This window comes from Balaenoptera musculus, chromosome 6, assembly GCF_009873245.2.
Source record: "Balaenoptera musculus isolate JJ_BM4_2016_0621 chromosome 6, mBalMus1.pri.v3, whole genome shotgun sequence".
NCBI classification, from domain to species: domain Eukaryota; kingdom Metazoa; phylum Chordata; class Mammalia; order Artiodactyla; family Balaenopteridae; genus Balaenoptera; species Balaenoptera musculus.
The window spans coordinates 11,010,046-11,030,507 of NC_045790.1; the positions used below are offsets into that span (position 1 = coordinate 11,010,046).

A 20,462-nucleotide genomic window follows, 5' to 3' on the forward strand; every position below is an offset into this window, starting at 1 on the left:
AAAACTATAAGATGTCTCTTGAGAGGGAGTTTGTAGGGACCTCAGCTAAGAAGACTTCCCATTGCCAAAAGTAGGCACCATTTCTCCACAAGGTTTCTAAAAGTAAGAAAGAGAAGAGGGAAAAATTACTCAGACATAAATACAGTTAATATTTTAGTGGTTTTCTTTCATACCCTGTTTTTTTCCCCACTTAATTAAGTCAAGATTTTCCATATTACTGCCTTCTCTTAAAGTAAACATTTCCACAATAGACTTCATTTTTCAGTGTTTTGAAATACAGTTGAAGAGCCCCTGCTTTTAATAAAATTGTGCCTAGTAAGGTAGCAAAGCCCTATAAAAGTGCTGCAGTATTGATCAGTAACAAGGTAGTGGACCATTTGGTTTATTCTTGTGTTTCAGGGGGAGAAAATAGAAGACATTCCAAAGGAAGTACTAATGGACTGTGCCCATCTTGTGAAGGCCAATAGCATTCAAGGTCAGTTTTCCTAGAGGTGTTTTCAGAATTAACACTGCTTTCTCTGTGTCTGAAATGGATTACATCTTAGAGAACATATTACTGACTTTGGCTTGAGTCAAGGGAATGACATGTAATATGCCTTTCCCCTGTTTTGTTCTTTAAGGTGGCAGTTGCACTACCTGTCAGAGAACTGAAAGCCAACCTCCCTGCCCCTCTAATTTTCATGGCCCCATCTCAAGTCTTTTTTACCCTGTTTTCTTTACCTTGAATAGAAAATTGTCTAGGGCTTCCCTGGTGGCGCAGTGGTTAAGAACCCGCCTGCCAATGCAGGGAACACGGGTTTGAGCCCTGGTCTGGGAAGATCCCACATGCCGTGGAGCAACTAAGCCCGTGCACCACAACTACGGAGGCTGCGCTCTAGAGTCCACGTGCCACAACTACTGAAGCCCGTGCACCTAGAGCCCATGCTCCACAACAAGAGAAGCCACTGCAGTTAGAAGCCTGCACACAGCAACAGACCCAGTGCAACCAAAAATAAATAATTTTAAAAAAGAAAAGAAACTTGTCTAGACCTGCCTACCCCTAAGGTTACTTGTAGAAAGACTTTTGGAAATTGCATTATGTTAATTGCCAAGCAAGAGATGTGTCTCATGGCTTTATTTGTAATGTTTGATGTGTTTGTTTCCATTATTTGTTACTAGATTCTAGAACCCAAGTCTCCCAATTACTCTTTCCTACTTTTTCTTTCTTTCCTTCTCTCCTTCCATACTTTCTTCTCCCTGTAAATTGTGAAGGTATCAAGTCTGTTGATCTTGTTATCTCCCAGAGAACCTTAAATAATATGTCTAGGGTGATGCATTAGAATCAGTAGTTTTACAGTGCTCTCCAGGTGATTCTAATGTGCAAAGAGTGTTGAGACAATTGGCCTCCATGTTTTAAGTAGGACCTGTAGTATTGGCCTTGGTGCTGGTTTAGTTCTACTGTACAAGATTTAATTTGTCAAGTCAGTATAGGTCAAGAAGGACAGTTAATGGAGTGGAGGTGGCAGTTATAAAGGGGAGCTGGGTGATGGTATTCTGCTAGGAATGAGCTAGTAGACTGGATTTTAGTTGTAGGACATGGACCTAGATAAGGTAGAGGTAAGTTTGGTTTGATATAAAGTTGAGGGGTGATCCAGAGGGTTCGGAAAAAATATGGTTTGCATAGAAGATAAGCATGGGGCAGACACAGAGCTGACAGCAGGTACCCGGAGCTGGTGATTATAGGAGAAGAGCTGGGCAGTGTGCTCCCTCCCCCATCACTTAGTCCGCGTTTTCCTGCATCTCACTCGGCAGCTTTACTGAATCAGGTGCTTAGTCAAAGAAACTGGAAGTCTTGTCTTACAGAGCCATTCATTTTCAACTCCACAAATCATTAAATTGCAGTTAGTTTTAGGACGTTCCATTTTTATGAGTAGAAGAAGAGCTCCTCAGATTTCCAGTTAAAATCTTTGGTTATGGAAAGAAAAATAATGAAAATTGAAACTACGTCATTATCCTCCTTCCTTGTGTGTTGCAACCTCTTTAATGTGTTTTCGTGCCCCTGGCTAGCAGATGTGAATTTATTAAAAGAGCTTTGGACTCATTATTCTTGGCCGGGCCTCTTTCTTCTTAATCCCTTTATAGTTTACCAGTTCTAAAGAAAACAGAAAAGAGGAAGAGTCATTGAATCACTGAATCACTCTTCTCTCCTCTTCAGCCTTCCACAGGGATAGCTCACTCATAAGGAGCTAAGCCCAAGCATCTCACTCTCAGGAGTCAATAGCAGAGGATGCTGAGGAGTGAAGAAGATTGTCTTTGCTGTCAGATTTGCTAAGTACACTACATTTGCGTCACTGTGTTATTAAAATATTTCCGTCCCTGGTTGACCACCTTCAGCGCTGTTTGTCATCAGAGAATCTGGTCAGCCTCTTCTTTATTCATTTTATAATCTCTTGCCAGATTAAACTTTCTAAAAGCTTAGACACTTTTCTGCGACACCCTTCACCTTGTCTCTACAGTTAAACCCAAACTTCCTAAGCTGGCATTTAAGCATCTCTGATCTGAACACAGACTTTGTTCCCCTTCATGTATTTCATACTCCAGCCAAAGCAAATATTTGCTGTTTTCCTACTTTGTGCCTTTGCTTGTATTGTTCCCTCTGCCCTCAATGTTACACTCCTGCTCAGTCATCACATGTCTAGATTCGAGCTAAGGTTCAAGGGCTACGCTGTAGTTATAGTAATAGTAATAACAGCTGGCATTGAATGTTAATTACATGCCTGGCACTGTGCCAAGAACATTACAGATTGTTCATTTATCAACTCTACTGAATTAAGATATTACTTTCATTTTATAGATGAGGAGGCTGAATTTAAGAAATTAAGAATTAAGGAACTTAACCTCTCCCACGGAGCCTTTTCCTTCCTCCAGCTTTGAGTGACCACTGCCCTCTCTGAACTCCCTTAACTCTACCTGTATCTTTCCGACATCACTTGATGACTTCTAATTTTCATTGAAATTACTTATGTACTTATCTGCCTTCCTTTAATCTTCAAAGGCAGGATCCATTATCTGATCCATGTTTGTATCTCCCACAGTGCCTTGCACATGGAGATTTTTTTTTTTTTGACTTAATTTTGAAAAAAATTTCAAACCTACAGAAAAGTTGCAAGAAAATTTAGAATCAACAGTTTTTCCGTATTTGTTTGCCTTCTCCCTGTAATTCACTCAATGGTTTTTTAGCTGAACCATTTGAAAGAAAATCACAGGCATCGTGACCGTTCAGCATGTCCTAAGAAGTACATTGTCTTAAGTAACTGCATTACAGTGATCAAATTCAGGAAATTTCACATGGGTAGAATACTGTTATACAGAGTGCATGTGTAAGTTTTGTCAGTTGTCCCACTACCGTCACTTTATAGCATTTTGGGTTTTTTTTGATCCAGGATCATACATTCTATTCACTTGTCACGTATCGCTGGTCTCCTTTAATCTGGACACTTCTTTGTCTTTCAAGACGTTGACACTTGTAGAGTGGAGACCACTTTGGGTTGGTCCGATGCTTCCTGTTCAGTAGGACCACGTTACGCGTTTTGCGGCAGGAGTACTGCGTAGGTGCGGCCTTGTGCGTTACGGTCAGGAGGCACGTGCTGCCAGTTTGCCTCATTTTTGGCGACGTTAACTGATCGCTTAGGTAAGGTCGTGTTCACCAGATTTCCCCAGTGTACGTGGTCATTTAATAAACATTGAAATGTATTGCCATCTAATTTGGAAGGGCCTTAGAGAGCACTGGACCAGTGATTAGACTGATTCTCAGAGCCGCCTGGGAGGCTGTCAGGGGTGGAGGGGAAACGCGAAGTGGGGGTGGTTGGGGGGGAGGAGGAGTGAGCAGGATACCTGGCACCCCTTTCCTCCGGAGCATCTCTGCTTTGATTACTTTGTTATGTTTTCTTTGGTAAAAGAGGTTCCACGGCTAAAGAAACAAAAACCAAAAAGCTCTACTAAACTGGTCCAGTTTCCTCATGTTTCAGATGAGATGCCAGGAGCCATGGGGATTTTCCCAAAGCGACACAGCTGGTTTGTGGTAGTGCAGGGTAGAATCCGGTGTCTCGAATCACTTTATCTTGCTGCTTAACCTTTATTAGATCAAGGGCTCCTTTGAGAATCTGAGGAAACCTGTTTGGTCCTTTTCTCTTTAAAAACACATACAATAGGGCTTCCCTGGTGGCGCAGTGGTTGAGAATCTGCCTGCCAATGCAGGGGACACGGGTTCGAGCCCTGGTCTGGGAAGATCCCACATGCCACGGAGCAACTGGGCCCGTGAGCCACAATTACTGAGCCTGCGCGTCCGGAGCCTGTGCTCCGCAACAAGAGAGGCCGCGATGGTGAGAGGCCCGCGCACCGCGATGAAGAGTGGTCCCCACTTGCCGCAACTAGAGAAAGCCCTCACACAGAAACGAAGACTCAACACAGTCATAAATAAATAAATAAAAGAGCGTGAATTTCTAAAAAAAAAAAAAACACATACAATAAAATTTGCATTCAATTTTAGAGAGTCTCAAAGATCCCTGAAGCTGATCTCTTGACCCTGCTTTTCATCAGACTACTTTAGCTTGAATTGTTTGTCGGCTTTCCCATTTGCCTTTGTGGGTGGCTTCTTTTTAAAAAAAAAAAGTATTTTGTGGTTTGAAACACTTGGTGGCTTGTTCATTCTCAGCCTTTTCCTTTGTTGGATTATGGTGACTTCATTGTGGGTGAGGGGACGCATTGCTCAGCGTCCTCCTGCCCGCATGTTGAGGACAGTCTCTCTTGGCAGGCTGCAAGATGAACAACGTCAACGTGGTCTATACCCCGTGGTCTAACCTGAAGAAAACGGCCGACATGGATGTGGGACAGATAGGCTTTCACAGGCAGAAGGACGTAAGTGTGAGCATCACAGGGTGGCAGAGCCCTGGCGCTGAGTGGGTGTCTGTCTCTGCTGTTGAGGGCTCAGCATGATGTCTCTTTCCTAAAGGGAATCAAGCTGGGTTGCTAAGCTGCTGGAAAGCCCTGCCCTGTTCTGGGGGGGGGGGGGAACATAAAGATGCAGTATTTTTTTTCCCTCCATCTCCCTCAAGGTGAAAATTGTGACAGTAGAGAAGAAAGTGAATGAGATCCTGAACCGATTGGAAAAGACCAAAATGGAGCGGTTCCCAGACCTAGAGGCAGAGAAAGAATGCAGAGACCGCGAAGAGAGGAATGAGAAGAAAGCCCAGATTCAGGAAATGAAAAGGAAAGAAAAAGAAGAGATGAAAAAGAAGAGGGAGATGGACGAACTTAGGTATGTTGGAGCTAAGGCACTGACGTTGACCTTGGAGAGTCTTCACTGCTGATTTAATTAGGGATTAACCCTTAAGAATGGTACAGTTGGCCCTGTGTATCCACGGATCCAGTCAACCATGGATCAAAAATGTTTGGGGGTGGAAGAAATTCCAGAAAGGTCCAAAAAGCAACACTTGAATTTCCCTTGTGCTGACAACTATTGACATGGCATTTACCTTTATGACTATTTACATAGCATTTACAGTGTGTCAGATAAGTAATCTACAGATGATTTAAAGTATATGGGAGGATGTATGTAGGTTATATGCAAATACTATGCCATTTTTATAAGGACTTGAGCATCTGCAGGTTTTGGTATCTGAGGGGGGTCCTGGAACCAATCCCCCATGGATTCCGAGGGACAAGTGTATTCTGGTATTCTGGTAGATGAAGGGACATATAACAAGCTCCAAGCCTTAAATGAGTTAGAATAAGGCATTTATGCTAATGTGTTGGTCAGATGAATTGCCCTTTTATAGGGGCAGGATATGAGAGTGTACGAAATAAAATAGCTAATTTTAATCTTAGATAAACCATTACAGGTTATCTTTAGAGTTTGGTTTGTAAACATCTTCAGGGAAAGAAGAGATACTATATTGAGTGTTTTACATTAGCTATGGTATTTGAATGAAATTGTCTCAGCTCTAAAGGCCAGTGCTAGTAACTCTTAAAAGCTGTTTTTAAAACCTCTTTTTTATAGATTTCGAAAGTTTAAAGTAATTAATGTGGAGAGGCCTGCTCCAAAACACAGCATTTTTAAACAATAAATAGTAGTTAAAACACATCTTGGATCCTGAAATTCTAGTGTATAAGGCCATGAAAGTACTGATTATATTAGTTTTCTATTGTTACTATAACAAATTACCACAAATTTAGTGGCTTAAAATGACATAGATTTATCATCTTACAGTTCTTCATGTTAGAAGTTCAAAATAGTTCTCACTGGGCTAGAATCAAGGTGTCTGCGGGGCTGTGTTTCTTTCTGGAGCTCTAGGAGAGAATCTGTTTACCTTCCAGCTCCTAGAGGCCGCCCACACTCCTGGGCTTGTGACTCCTTGCTCATCTTCAAGGCCAGCAACAGTGCATCTCTCTGCCCCTTCATAGTCACAGCCCCCTCTCTGACCGCAGCCTTCTCTACCTCTAAGGACTGATGTGATGACATTGGGCCCACCCAGATACTGCGTGATAATCTCCCCATCTAAGATCTTTTTTTTTTTAAATTCTAATTTTATTTTAAAATGATAAAAATTTATTCAGTTTTGTAAATTGAACATCAAACCTCTTTTAAATTAAATTTAAATAAGTGAATCGGACACAAATGGAGAGAAATCACAGGAACTCTATTAACAGAAAGGGAATGAATTCTGGAATCTATTGATTTTTAGAAAAATAGTGCCGAGTAGTAGCTGGACAGCATTCCGGGCACTTTCATTTCAGCATCTTCCGAGAAGTCCTTGCAAATGTCATTTATCTCAATGCTCGCAGGTTCACAAGAACTTCTAGAGATGAACTACTTTTCTCTTCCTGCTTGTATTACACAATGAACCATTGTACTTTCATCATCTTACCTTATCCACTCTCTTTTTCCATTCCTCATTATTATTCACCAAGTCAGATTCCATGCCTTTTCAGAGACTGCCAAGTTATCAGCTCCATTCTCACTGTGTCAAGCAGTCTTCATGACAATTTATAGTCCTCTCCTCTTTATTACAGCTCTAAATTTACATAGGGTGAAGTCTAAAGAAGATATGAGCTTTGTTTTTTGTATAGTTTTATGTTTTTTGGGTTTTTTTAACCTCTTTATTGGAGTATAATTGCTTTACAATGGTGTGTTAGTTTCTGCTTTATAACAAAGTGAATCAGCTATACATATACATATATCCCCATATCTCTTCCCTCTTGCGTCTCGCTCCCTTCCACCCTCCCTATCCCACCCCTCCCCATCTAAGATCTTTAATTAAAGTCCCTTCTGCCATGTGAGGTAACATATTCGCAGGTTCTGGAGATTAGGACGTAGACATTTGGGTAAGATCATCATTCTGCCTACTATACTGACTCTCTATAGATGCATAGTACTATACCTGAAGGGGCCTCAGTTTTTCTTCGAGAAAGAAGGAAATTAATCCTGCCACTTCCAGTCACAGAATTCCTAGATTTTTTTCCACTATTTTCCATAGATTTCATTTGTGATAAGTATACCAAAAAAAAAAAAGTTATTGATTCCTTTGGGAAGGGTATAGGATCAATGTGAGCTGTCTTGCCCTGTCCTGACCTAGTTTCCTTGGAATACCCTGGATTATTAGAAAGATCATTGGGCCAGAATGGAGGCTTTATGATCAAGCACTGGTATTTATTTGTTATCCATATGCACGCGTCCCTGTTGGGGGTTCTGCTAAAACAGGGTGAGTGACTTCAATTACAATACAGTATTCAAATGGAGAACTCTGGAAGTGTTACCCCAAGTTATAAGCTGCCAGCATGAGACAGACTGATGCAGAGATTTAAACGTTCAGTTTGACGTAGAATCGTGAGTCCATTTTGTGTTGTGAGTGAAAGACAAATTACCAACACCATTACTTTCGAGAAATGTGTGGAATTTTGAGTGATACAGGATTTAGACTAGTTTATTCTTTTTGTTTTTAGTGTGGAGTGGAGAAAAAATTGAAAACTTGCCTTTTTGTGCCTCTTAAAACTCTGCCATAATGTTGTTTAGAGACATAATATTATGTGCTAGAAATATAATGTCACTTAATTTACTTACAACATTTTTTTTAGACTTGTAGGCTCTTTATTTTTTTATTTTAATTTTTTTAATATTTATTTATTTCGCTGCGTCGGATCTTAGTTGTGGCCCTCGGGATCTTTGTTGCAGCATGTGCGCTCTTAGCTGTGGCATGCATGTGGGATCTCGTTCCCCGACCAGGGATCCAACCCAGGCCCCCTGCACTGGGAGCGCAGCGTCTTACCCACTGGACCGCCAGGGAAGTCCCTTACTCATAACATTCAATAAGAAAGATTAGCTAACATTTTTGGACACTTGTCATCTGCCCAACACTGTATTGTGCTTTACTGCATTATCTCATTTAATCCTAACAATAGCCATGTGAGGCAAATGTTTTTATCATCTGCGTTTTGTAGAAGAGGAAACTGAGACTGAGGAGCAGTTAAGTAACTCGCTCAGAGGCACGTAGCTCGTCTCAGTCTGATTCTCAAGCTCACACACACTGTTACCACTCTCTTCTGCCCTCTGTCCAGTCTATTCCGCAGCTTCTGTGAAACTCCAGCAAAAAGCTCTAAGCTTCGGACTTGTTCTATAACCTGTTTTTATACATTTGCAGTGCTAGCATCACTTTAATGTCTGTCTTTGACTCTTCCACCCGAGGGATCAAATGCTATGCCTACAAAATCTTCTCATTCTGAAGTCTTTCACTTGCCTTTCTGACAAGGAAAATACCATTAAATTTCACCAACAGTTGATTCTTTTGTTTGGACCATCTGGTAAGGAATGTCCAATTTAATTGCTGTGATAGCTGAAGGAAATTGACTTTCGAGTCTTCAGGGGATTCTACAGATAAACTGAGAAGATAGTCTCATCCTGGACACTATCCCCGGTGCTTCCAGATGATTTCAGGGAAGAAATCCTTAACAGCCTCACACCCAGAAGATATCCAGCTTCTTTCCAATTCTAAAGCCATTATTTAGACTCTAGACTCCTTTCTTCAACTTTCTGAACAGGAATGGCAGTAGGCTTTTCATTTCTAATTTCTACCAGGAGAAAAAAAATGGATGGAATTGTCATTGTATGGTCCAGGTTCTTTGAGCGCTAGTCAGGAGTGTATCCATTAGCCTCAGGTTCAGAACAGAACAAAGCCCACAACACAGAAGGCACCAACTTCCTTCTCAGATGAAAAGAGCAGCAGCCCCTGGAGACAGAACTCCATCTTGTTCTTGCAAATGAGTGCTTTACCCTTGTCCTCGGTGTGCAGAAATTCCAGTGGTCTGATAATGTAGACAGGTCTACATAAAGGTCATCCTTTTAGGTAGTTTTTTAAAGAAATATTTAGGTTGTTTGGGAGGATGCCAGAGTGTGGAGGCTAAATGGTAGCAGTATATTAACATCTTTTATTAACCATTTTATTCATTCACACAATAATGAAAAGTTCCCCTTATTTAGGCTTCACATATTAATTCTCACTTACCCATCTTGTTCGTTAGCTCTTTAGACAGCTTTTTAGCTCACACTTGCCCTGGCAGCCTAGGATCTCATGGGATTTTAGTTCAGAGAATCTTTGTGTAGCGTTAGGTGTAGGGAGGAAGCCTCACGTGGCATGTTCTTTCCGTACCTGCTACACTGTAAGCCATACATAGAGTAAGAGGGTGTAGCAGAAGAGGGTCTACATCGGTTTTGAAAGTACAGGTGCTGTGGAAGAGTGTCCGTGTCTCCCTGCAGTGTGTCGTAGTTAGTTTCATCTCAGCAGTTGGATTCATGGTTACAGCCTGCTTACCTGCTGTGTTTATTTATTTTTTTAATACATCTTTATTGGAGTAAATTTGCTTCACAATGCTGTGCTAGTTTCTGTTGTACAGCAAAGTGAATCAGCTATATGTATACATATATCCCCATATCCCCTCCCGCTTGCGCCTCACTCCCACCCTCCCTATCCCACCCCTCTAAGTCGTTGCAAAGCACCAAGCTGATCTCCCTGTGCTATGCATCTGCTTCCCACTAGCTATCTGTTTTACATTTGGTAAGTGTATATATGTCACTGCTACTCTCTCACTTCCTCCCAGCTTCCCCTTCCCTCCTGCCCCCTGCCCCCATATCCTCAAGTCCATTCTCTATGTCTGCATCTTTATTCCTGCCCTGCCACTAGGTTCATCAGTACCATTTTTTTTTTAGATTCCATATATATGCGCTAGCATACGGTATTTGTTTTTCTCTTTCTGACTTACGTCACTCTGTATGACAGACTCTAGGTCCATCCACCTCACTACAAATAACTCAATTTCGTTTCTTTTTATGGCTGAGTAATATTCCATTGTATATATGTGCCACATCTTTATCCATTCATCTGTCGATGGACATTTAGGTTGCTTCCATGTCCTGGCTATTGTAAATAGTGCTGCAATGAACATTGTGGTACATGTCTCTTTTCGAATTATGGTTTTCTCAGGGTATAATCTTGTATTCACTTACTTGACTTTTGTCATACTGTAACAAACATTTATTAACATCAAAATCAAGCTCACCATGTGAACATTGAAACCGGAAGAAATAAGCAAGTCAATAACAGATCAGAAAAGACCAAGGGTAGGGCCTAAGTTTACCTGAGACGGGGATATTTAAAAGTTGGGAGTCTCAGAGATCAGAATTGGAACCTGACGTTCAGGTGATTGAAGTCAGGAAAGTACAAGACCCAGGTAAGATGGCAAGTCACAGGTACGCATGTCGTGCGTCTGAGAATTGGCATGAACTTGATTTGGGGGCAGAGATTACTTTAGCAAGGAGATTAATGTGTGAAAGGTTATAGCTGATCAGTGGCAAAGCAGGAAATTCAAACTCAAGTCTGTAATTCTGAAGTCCACACTTCTACTGTTAGCTTGCTGCCTGTGAGGCAAAGAATGCCCAGGTTGGCAAGACCTGAGTCAAGGTGATTCAAAGGCAAATAAAAGAATGAAAAATTAGGTACATTAGAGAGTGACTTAAAAGGTTTTGTTTAGTCCAGAATTTCATGCTGTAAGTGCTAAGGAACCACTGTAGGTTTCCTGGGATATTAGGAAGAAGAAAACTTGTCGGAAGGGTTTATTGGCAACGTGTCAAGGAGGTAATGGTGAGACCAGTGATTGAAAGGATGGTATGGTCAGGTGTAGAAGTGGCTGCTTTCACTGTACCTCCTGTTGTTTCTCTCTCACGCACTACTGCTGCTGCCTTCCATAAATAATGCTGTGTTGTGCCATAGGTCTTTGTTTTAATGATAAACTCCTTCAAAGAGGCACTTCTACATTCCTGTATCTCCTTGATTGTGACCCTGTGCTTTGCACATGCAGTGAGTGACTCGTCAGTACATTACGGATGAATAAGTAACTGAGATTAGCTTCCCTTGATACAGTGATGCTTGAGCTAAGCATCACTGTATCACTGATCCAAACTATTTGCTAGTTAAAAGGGCAGGGGCAGTGGAAAGAGTACCGGAAGCAGAAGGAACTGTCTGTGCAAAGACCACATCACAGGACTAAAAGCCGACCCAAACGTCTGGAGCAGCAGGGGTGAGGGAGCCCGGGGATCAAGGGCTAGTCCAGCAGGGCCTTGTTGGTCATGTGTGTCTTCAGGCTGAGGGTTTTGTGAGGTTATTGGAGAGTGTTAAGCCACGGGTAGTGTGAAAAGGTTTGTGTTTTGGAAAGGTCCTGTGACTGACCTGATTGGAAAGGGTGCCAGGTAGGGGTGTGGCTAGGCCAGTAGCTGTCCACATGACAGAGTTAGTCGCTTGGGCTGTGGTGGTGATGTGGAGGTGGAGAGAACTGGACCAGTGAGAAATAGTTCCCTGGATAAAATTACAGGATTTGAAAATAGATTGGATTCAGAGGAGGGGCAGGGAAAAGAATGACTGCGGGGATTCTGGCTTGTGAAATGGAATGGATAGCGATGCTGTTCTCTGAGCTAGGAAATGCTGGAAAGGAAGCAAACTGTTTTTGGTTGGGGGGAAGACCATGAGTTGGGTATGGACCTAGGAATCTGAAAGTATCTTTGAGGCATCCCCCGAAAAAGTCAGACAGGCAGTTGGATTAATGGGATGGAGCTCAGAGGAGGCTTGTGGCCTAAAGAAGGGTAATTTGTGTGTTGCTTTCATATGAGTGGGAATTCGGACCCTGTGGTTCCTGAACCTGGCTCGTAGATGCCCTCAGCTGGGCGCTTGAAGATATTTTAATCTTCACAGGTGATTCTAAGATACAGCTGGAAGTGAGGTTCTCTGCTCTTAACTACTTCTTTATCAGCATGGCTTTCTCTTTCTGCTCATGCAGCTTATTGATCCTATCTGTCCATTTATACCTTATCGATGCCACTGACTCTTACAAGCATCATTGCTGTCTCTCTCTGCGTGTCTCTCAGCTCATTGTCTCTGTCCGTGACAAGTCTCCTTCCCTCTGGTCCTCATTTTCCAGTTTCTACAGTTCATATTTACTTGTTTGTCCCGCCATCGCTTCAAGTGTGACATTGTCCTAAACCAAGTACATCTTCTTTGCAACATTTTCCCATTTCTCTCAGTTGTAACATTATTTCCTTCAGATCACCCATGCTAGAAACCTTGGTGCCATCGTTGATTCCTCTCAGATTTATCCCTTCTTACCAGCACAGCCGTTAACCCCTTGCGTTCATGCCCTCGAGGTGGGATATTGCGGTGGACTGGAGCACGATGGCCTGAGTATAAGCTTGGGAGTCAGATCTGGGTTCAAAACCTCTCTCCCCACTTCTTCGCTGTGACACCTTGGACAGCTTCTGTGACTCCTGTGTGTACAGTGGGCCTGCTGCTATCCCTTGCCTTACGAGGTGGTTGTGGGGATGAGCAGTAATTTATGAAGCACATAGTACAGGTCCTAGCAAGTAAAGGGTCCTTGGTAAATGGTAAGTACCGTTGTCATTAACTGGTCTCCTTGCCTTAATTGCCCTTCTCCCTCTCTTCTCTCTGCTACAGATTACTCTATTTTTTTAAATTTATGTTTTAAAAATATATTTATTTATTTATTTGGTTGCACCGGGTCTTAGTTGTGGCAGGCAGACTACTTAGTTGCGGCAGGTGGGCTCCTTAGTTGCGGCACATGAGCTCCTTAGTTGCGGCTCACGGGCTCCTTAGTTGTGGCTTGCCGGCTCCTCAGTGGTAGCTCGCCGGCTCCTTAGTTGTGGCATGCAAACTCTTAGCTGCGGCCTGCATGTGGGATCTAGTTCCCTGACCAGGGGTCGAACCCAGGCCCCCTGCATTGGGGGTGTGGAGTCTTAACCACTGCACCACCAGGGAAGTCCCCGGATTACACTTTTTAAAACACTGGTATTACGTGGTCTTAACTTTCCTTTGTCTCTTTATGTATTTTTACTAGAACTTTTTATGTAGCCACTACTGAATAGGTCTTATTTCCTTTCCTGATAAGCTTTTTGGGGTTAGGTTTTGTCTTATTCATCATTTTCTCATTTCTTCCCATTCCGTTTTCTCCCCGGGCTTAGCGCAGGGTCTTATACATCATGGATATTTAATAAATACTTGTCGAATCTCATCTCCACTCCACGTGTACTGCGGCTTCCTGCTGGTCACACTGCTGTGACTCACAGGGTTAGGACAAGGTAACTTAGCCCCACACATCCGGCCTGATTTCCCACTACTTTGCTTTCAGACTCCACTTGAGTTGGTTTGAAATGTCATTGTAAGTACCATCTCTTTGCCTTTGCTCATGCCGATCTCTGCATCTGCCCTCCTCGGTCATCCTCCCTGCTTGTCAGGCTCAGTTTGGGTTACACGTCACCTGAGAAGAGTACGCCGACAGCTCTTTCCACACTAATGTGTTTCTTCTTTTGAATTCCTGTAGATCTGTAGTCTGAACAGTGTACTTCAGCTCTGAATCATGTCTGCTCTTGACTATAGATGAAGTTCCTCATCTGAATAATGCCACCACCTCACCGTTATTGTGGAAGTGACATGATATGAGTGAGCAAGCGTGTTTGTAAACTATAAAGTGTAGTGCACATGTTATTTATTGTCAGAGATATTTATCCTTTATATGTTGCAATCTCCTTGAGCTCAGCAGGGATTATATTTTCTTCGAAAGGCCCTCAGCATTGCTAGATACCTGGTAAAGGTTCATGAGATACTTGGCAGCCAAATAACCTTACTTTAAATGTGTCTTTTCTTCTAGGAGCTACTCGTCACTAATGAAAGTTGAGAATATGTCTTCAAATCAGGTATGTTCAAGTTCTTTGCTCTAATGTTGTGCCTTGAAATAATTCACTAAGTTTTTAATGACTGAGTTTCTGGCCAGTGTTGGTTCACATGTCGCAGATGGCTTGACGTGGTTTGGCAACAGTCCTACACTCAGGTGGATTCTATTAGACATTGACCCCCACCCCCCTTCCCTGCGGACTTTGTCTTGTGTTTGTTTTTAAGTAGGTCACCTCGTGGAAAGAGGTTGTTACACCTTGTCTGTTGTGAAGTGCAGGTCTGTTAGTATTTATAGGACTTTCCCATTCCCCATTCCCCTCTTTTCTAGTTGCAGGCATGCAAAAGTGCCTTTATCTATTACTGTTCTATGTTAATGTGACCGTAGATTCTGTATTGTAATTGAGCGAGGACAAAATTATCACCTTCAGTTAAATGAAACAAAAGATCTTATTTGTAGACTAAACAGCAGCATTGGTTGTCTTCATGTTCCTCAGGACCTGCAGTAAAGGGGAACGGTGATCCACGTTATAGCACGGCAAGGATCGTCTTAGCATCAGCACTTGGTTGATTGGAACTGTGGCAGGGACTTAGTGTCCACAAGTGCTGTCTTTCCCAAAATTTATTTTGAAGTGTCTGGAGATAGTACAATTTAGCTATTATTAAACAGTCTTTGCGGAAAATTGAAATTAGGTGGATATATTTGCTATGTTGAATGTTTATAGTATAGTGTATGATGCTTTAGATCTGTGTTGTCCAGTGCACTGGGCACTCATTGCTTGTGGCTATTTAAATTACATTTAATTTGATTTAATTTAAAAATTCAGTTTCTCAGTCACACTAGCCATGTGTGGCTAGTGGCTATGATATTGGACAGTGTAGAAATAGAACATTTCCGTCACAGCAAAAAATACTATTAAACAGAACTGCTCTAGATGCTTGGAAATAACAGAATTTAAGGTCCCTTAAGGGTCACCTAGCCAAACCCCATATTCAGTGCATGAATTATAATTGTTAATACGATTTTATATCTTGTTCATATCTATATGTCCTTCTAAAAATGGATAAGAACAATATTTTTACTCCTGTCTCTTTGAAAAACTAAATTTATGAGGCTCCTTTATGAGTCAGAGACGTATCTTCATAATTTATTCCTGAAAAATTCCAGAGTAGCATTATGTAATTAAATAGAACCTTGAATTTGAAGTTTAGACACTTAAATTGTCATTTACTGATTGGATAAGACTAATAAAGTTATTTAACCTCTCAGAAGGAGTATTTATCAGCAATAAAAGGAGACATATTACTTCCTGAGGCTGTTCTGAAATTTAAACAAGGTCATGTGTGTGAAAGTTCTTCTTTGACTTAGACACTCAGTATAAACGGTCATTACTATTTCTTATCCTTCTAGTCCTTAGTTGTTATTTACACACAGAGTATCAGTGTCAAAAGATGAGATGTATTTAATCCCTTCTGGAAACTATTCTTAGAAAACAGTTTAACAGTTGAGCAGAAGTCTTTAACATAACCCAAATCTAATGTCTTTGTTGTGATTGTTGTTGCTATTGAAGTTTCCTGTAATTTAGAGACAACTTTTCAGCAGAAATCTGGCATGTATATTATGTTATGACCTTAGGCATTTTCATCATAGATTTTCAAATTTTGAATGTTGTTTTGGAATTAAGAAATAAACGCGCGCGCGCACACACACACACACACACACACACACACACACACACACACACACACACACACACACACACACACACACACACACACACACACACACACACACACACACACACACACACACGAATATACATATGTATACAAACACCAGCATATAGCTACGGATGTTAAAAGTTCCAGGATTAGGAAGTCAGATTTGTAGACCAAAGGATTATTAACCCTTCTGCCTTTCCTCTCTCCCCCATTGCTGCAACCTCTGTTCCTGAGGCCCAGGTTGGAATCGGGTTCAAATTTCTGAGGAAGTTTTGCATTAGGTGTTTCCATTCTCTCTCTCTCACACAGTGGTAGGACTCACACAGCTTTTCCCCATACATCGAAAGAATGGGCTTTCATTCTCCTTGTAACCGTCTTCTGTTAAGGGGACGCAGACCTTTTTTTGATCCACTTTGGCAGCATGATCAGTTGATTTTCAGTCAAAGGCTGGTGTTTACATAAGATATGACTTAATTTTTAATTTAGCTTATATAAGCTCATCAGGAAAAATATTAGTCTTCCACTCTGAGGTTGGTTTTAATTTTGAGTTTTTGCTCTCCTGTGTAGAATAATTCTCTTCAATCTATAATTTCTTTCTAATCTTTCTAAATTAGGCATCAGGAACCATCAGCAGTTAACTTTTGACATTTTATTTGCTTATCACTTTTTAAGTGGATGACAAGAAACCTATTTTGCTACGCTGAAAAACATATTGACTTTTTTTTTTAAAGATGAGTGTTTTAGGACTTCCCTGGTGGCGCAGTGGTTAAGAATCCGCCTGCCAATGCAGGGGACACGGGTTCGAGCCCTGGTCCGGGAAGATCCCACATGCTGTGGAGCAACTAAGCCCGTGTGCCACAACTACTGAGCCTGTGCTCTAGAGCCCATGAGCCACAACTACTGAGCCCGTGTGCCACAACTACTGAAGCCCGTGCGCCTAGAGCCCGTGCTCCGCAACAAGAGAAGCCACTGTAATGAAAAGCCCGCGCGCTGCAACGAAGAGTAGCCCCTGCTCGCCGCAACTAGAGAAAGCCCGTGCACAGCAACAAAGACCCAACACAGCCAAAAATAAAATAAATAAATTTATTTAAAAAAGAAAAAAAGATGAGTGTTTTATTTATTTTTTTTTAAATAAATTTATTTATTTATTTATTTATTTATTTTTGGCTGTGTTGGGTCTTCATTTCTGTGCAAGGGCTTTCTCCAGTTGCGGCGAGCAGGGGCCACTCTTCATCACGGTGCGCGGGCCTCTCACTGTCGCGGCCTCTCTTGTTGCGGAGCACAGGCTCCAGATGCGCAGGCTCAGCAGTTGTGGCTCACAGGCTTAGTTGCTCCGTGGCATGTGGGATCTTCCCAGACCAGGGCTCGAACCCGTGTCCCCTGCATTGGCAGGCAGATTCTTAACCACTGCGCCACCAGGGAAGCCCAACATATTGACTCTTAAAGGGAATCTAAAATACAAAAATTGTCCAAATCAAGTCTTGGATCACAGCTATATATTTCAAAGTTACTTTAATCCCAAAACACAGATCCCCAGACACATGGGAGCTCTGCAGATCTAACGCACAGCCTTTATAGGGAGTAATTCACTTGGATTGGCCCTGAGCCACATTATCTTAGTGAGTTTTGGGGACACAAACACCCTCAGTGTTTGGCATCTAAAGCTGACCTTCAGAGTTGCAGGCTGACTCTTTCAACATCCCTAATGCTGTTATTTCAGTTTAGAACTTTCGGGCAGTCAGAGTTCTGGTGCGTGGATAGACTACAAACATTAGTTTTCTTTTTGTACAGTTATCCAAGGCATTTTTACTGTGGCCTCAGTTTGTTGTGCTAATTGAAGAGAAGCACAGAGACGCCTGCTGAATGAAACTAGAGATCAAACCAGACTTCACAGAAATCAGTGTTTTCTACCTGTTCCTCCTATTTCCCTGCCCATCTTTAATACGCGTTATTAAGGAGAAAAGCATATAGCATACCTATAAGCGTAAGTCCTCTCCCTCTCTAACAAGTCAGGTATATAAGCAGCGGGAAAGAGAGAGAAGTCAAAACAGTGTTGTGTTCAAGTTATGACATTTTCAAGCAGATGTCCCAGAACTCACATTATTAGTGAATGTTGGCATCCAGAGCAGTTTTCTTAGGATGTGCAGTAGCTCAGAAAGGAGTTTGGGGCTCTACTTTTGTACTTGATCTTCAGGACTTGTTTACACTGTATACCACCATCATGTAAGATTTTTTTCATCAAAAGCTTGGCAAGCCAGCTAACTTGATAACTAGCCTGTAGTTTCCTGGTGACTTTTTCAGTTAAAAAAAAAAAAAAGAAAAGAAGCCATCTTGTGAAGTAACAAATACGTGATAACCCTGAGGCTCAAAGTAATGGAATTTAGGTCAAAAATATTTTTGCATATTTGCAGCTTTGTTGGCATTAAAACATTGAGGCAGTATTTGTTTGGTTTCATTTTATGGTATATTTGTTGAAGGAAAAGTTACACTTTCTTTCTGTCACTCTTGCTACATCCTATACTAAGTCACTGGGCCTTACTTCATAATTTGGGAATCATTGGTCTCTTATTGCTGGGCAATCCAGGCCATGTAATGACACCTTAGAGAATATAGCCGCTAATCTAGCTATTCTAAACAACTAGCAATTAAAGACAGAGAAGAAATCAGTGAATTTAATTATTTTACTTTTTACTCTGAATTCTGCAGTTCGGCATAAGGAGGCTTGTTACTTAATACTAACTGTAAATTTTTTAAATCAAGTTATTTATTTCAAAGGCTTTTATGGTTTCACTGTTTTGTTTCCTACAGGACGGCAATGATTCAGATGAATTCATGTGAATGGAGAAAAGGACCTTTTAAAGATGTGAATTTAGGGACAGTTGCAGAAGTTTTGATTTCATCTGTGTTCTGAGTCATAAACAACAACCAACCAAAATAATATTCTACAAATATTACCAACTTTGGAGTTAAAAAAAATTGTTCCCTTTTCTGCTCTCAGAAAAGGAGCAGATAAATACACACACATCCACCCCCCCCACCACACACACAATATAGTTGGACTTGAAAACAGCATATAACTTTAGGAAAGTGAAAATGTTTTTGCCAGAGCATGTCCTGGTACCTCATGAAGGTTGGCTGCCCTTGTTCTTGGAATGTTCCCCTCACCCTCGATTTCCTGATTAGGGAAAAAAAAAGCATGGGTTTTGAAGGTGATAGTGATATTTTCAGAAGGTTGCTGGCTTCAATGGTCATGTCCCGTTGTGCCATCTGAGTCTGTTAGCAGAGCTGCCCTCAGCTCTCAGCTTGTCCAAGCTTCCATGTGCTACATCTTTCCTTTTCCCATTGAGAGCCTCCATCCAGGTACCATCAGACTTAAATAAATAGTCGGTGTTAATCAAGGTTGGGCCTTATGGCTGTTTTTACCTGAGCACCAAGTAACCCCAGCTGCGTATATTAAACTCCAGGCTCCAGAGTCATTTCTCAGCACTGAGGGGAGAAATAGGAAGGGATGCTCTGTAAATCATTTTGAAGATGTAGGTTACCTGATTTTTGTCTTGGGATGTAGCATAAAGCACAAGTCTACTTGGCAGTTATGGTTTTAGAAAGAATTAAGCATTTCACTAACCAGCCAAGTAGTTTATTTACCTTGAAATAATATTTATTTTGAGTTAGAACCCCAGAGTTCAGATTTCTCAATTGTAGACTCAGTAACTTAATACGTAGCAGTCCTACCCATCTGCACCACCTGCCCTCCAGGATGATTCTGAATAGAAGATATATTTTTATTACAGCCTGCAAGGCAACCCGTGTGGCAAGAGACAAGACAAGACAATGAAAGGGGAAGGCACAAAGCCTGCAGATCAGAAGGCATGCAGATGCACATTTTAACCACACACAGAGTCTGCAGCTGTATTCTAACCCAGCAAAAATATCTCCTCCAACAGATATTCCACCTGTAACAGCACTTTGGCGTGGCGGGTAAAACCACAAGACTTCAGGGTTTCTGTTTATCCCAAGTTGGTGTATGGGGTTGAACTGGAAGATTTCCTGAGACATAACTCGGCCAAATTGTGAGAAGGGGTGTGGGAGATGACTCCAGAAATTTGTGATTGTGTGTGTATATATGTCCAGTCATTTTCAGCCTGGAGTTGTGAGTTGGAAATGTAATAATAAAGACTCATTTTTTTATTTGGGAGGACACTGATATATAAATTCTTAGAATTAGCTTGTTATTTCCTTCCCCAAACTAGTTTTGAGGGTGATCGGGCTGTGAAAACCTCATCTATTATATAGGCTTAAACTGGCAGGTTCTATGGGGTAATCTTCCTGCCTCACTGATAAATGTGTCTCTCCCCCAGATGCCCACTGGGTCAGAGTGGATGACCTTTCTCAGACACACTCTGGATTGAGTGTAAATTAGTAACCGTGCTTCTTCAATCAGGTGGCCCTCCTGCCTGGTTACTGTAGGCAAACTGCTGCGAA

General features: G+C 41.7%; 1 protein-coding gene across 4 annotated transcripts in view; it reads left to right on the forward strand.

The window, feature by feature from the left end:
- CCDC25 (coiled-coil domain containing 25) overlaps positions 1-20,168 on the forward strand; it is a 39,002-nt gene extending 18,834 nt beyond the window's left edge. For 2 of the 4 annotated variants that reach the window (XM_036855214.1, XM_036855216.1), the window contains 5 exons: positions 400-475; positions 4,793-4,896; positions 5,094-5,296; positions 14,239-14,284; positions 18,789-20,168. In XM_036855214.1, the coding sequence (XP_036711109.1) occupies positions 400-475; positions 4,793-4,896; positions 5,094-5,296; positions 14,239-14,284; positions 18,789-18,818 (459 nt within the window). In that variant the 3' untranslated portion in view covers positions 18,819-20,168. Of the gene's footprint in view, positions 1-399; positions 476-4,792; positions 4,897-5,093; positions 5,297-14,238; positions 14,285-17,771; positions 18,298-18,788 lie in introns of those variants that run through there. The other 2 variants (XM_036855213.1, XM_036855215.1) reach the window with 1 other exon arrangement.
- Positions 20,169-20,462: the final 294 nt, after the last annotated feature.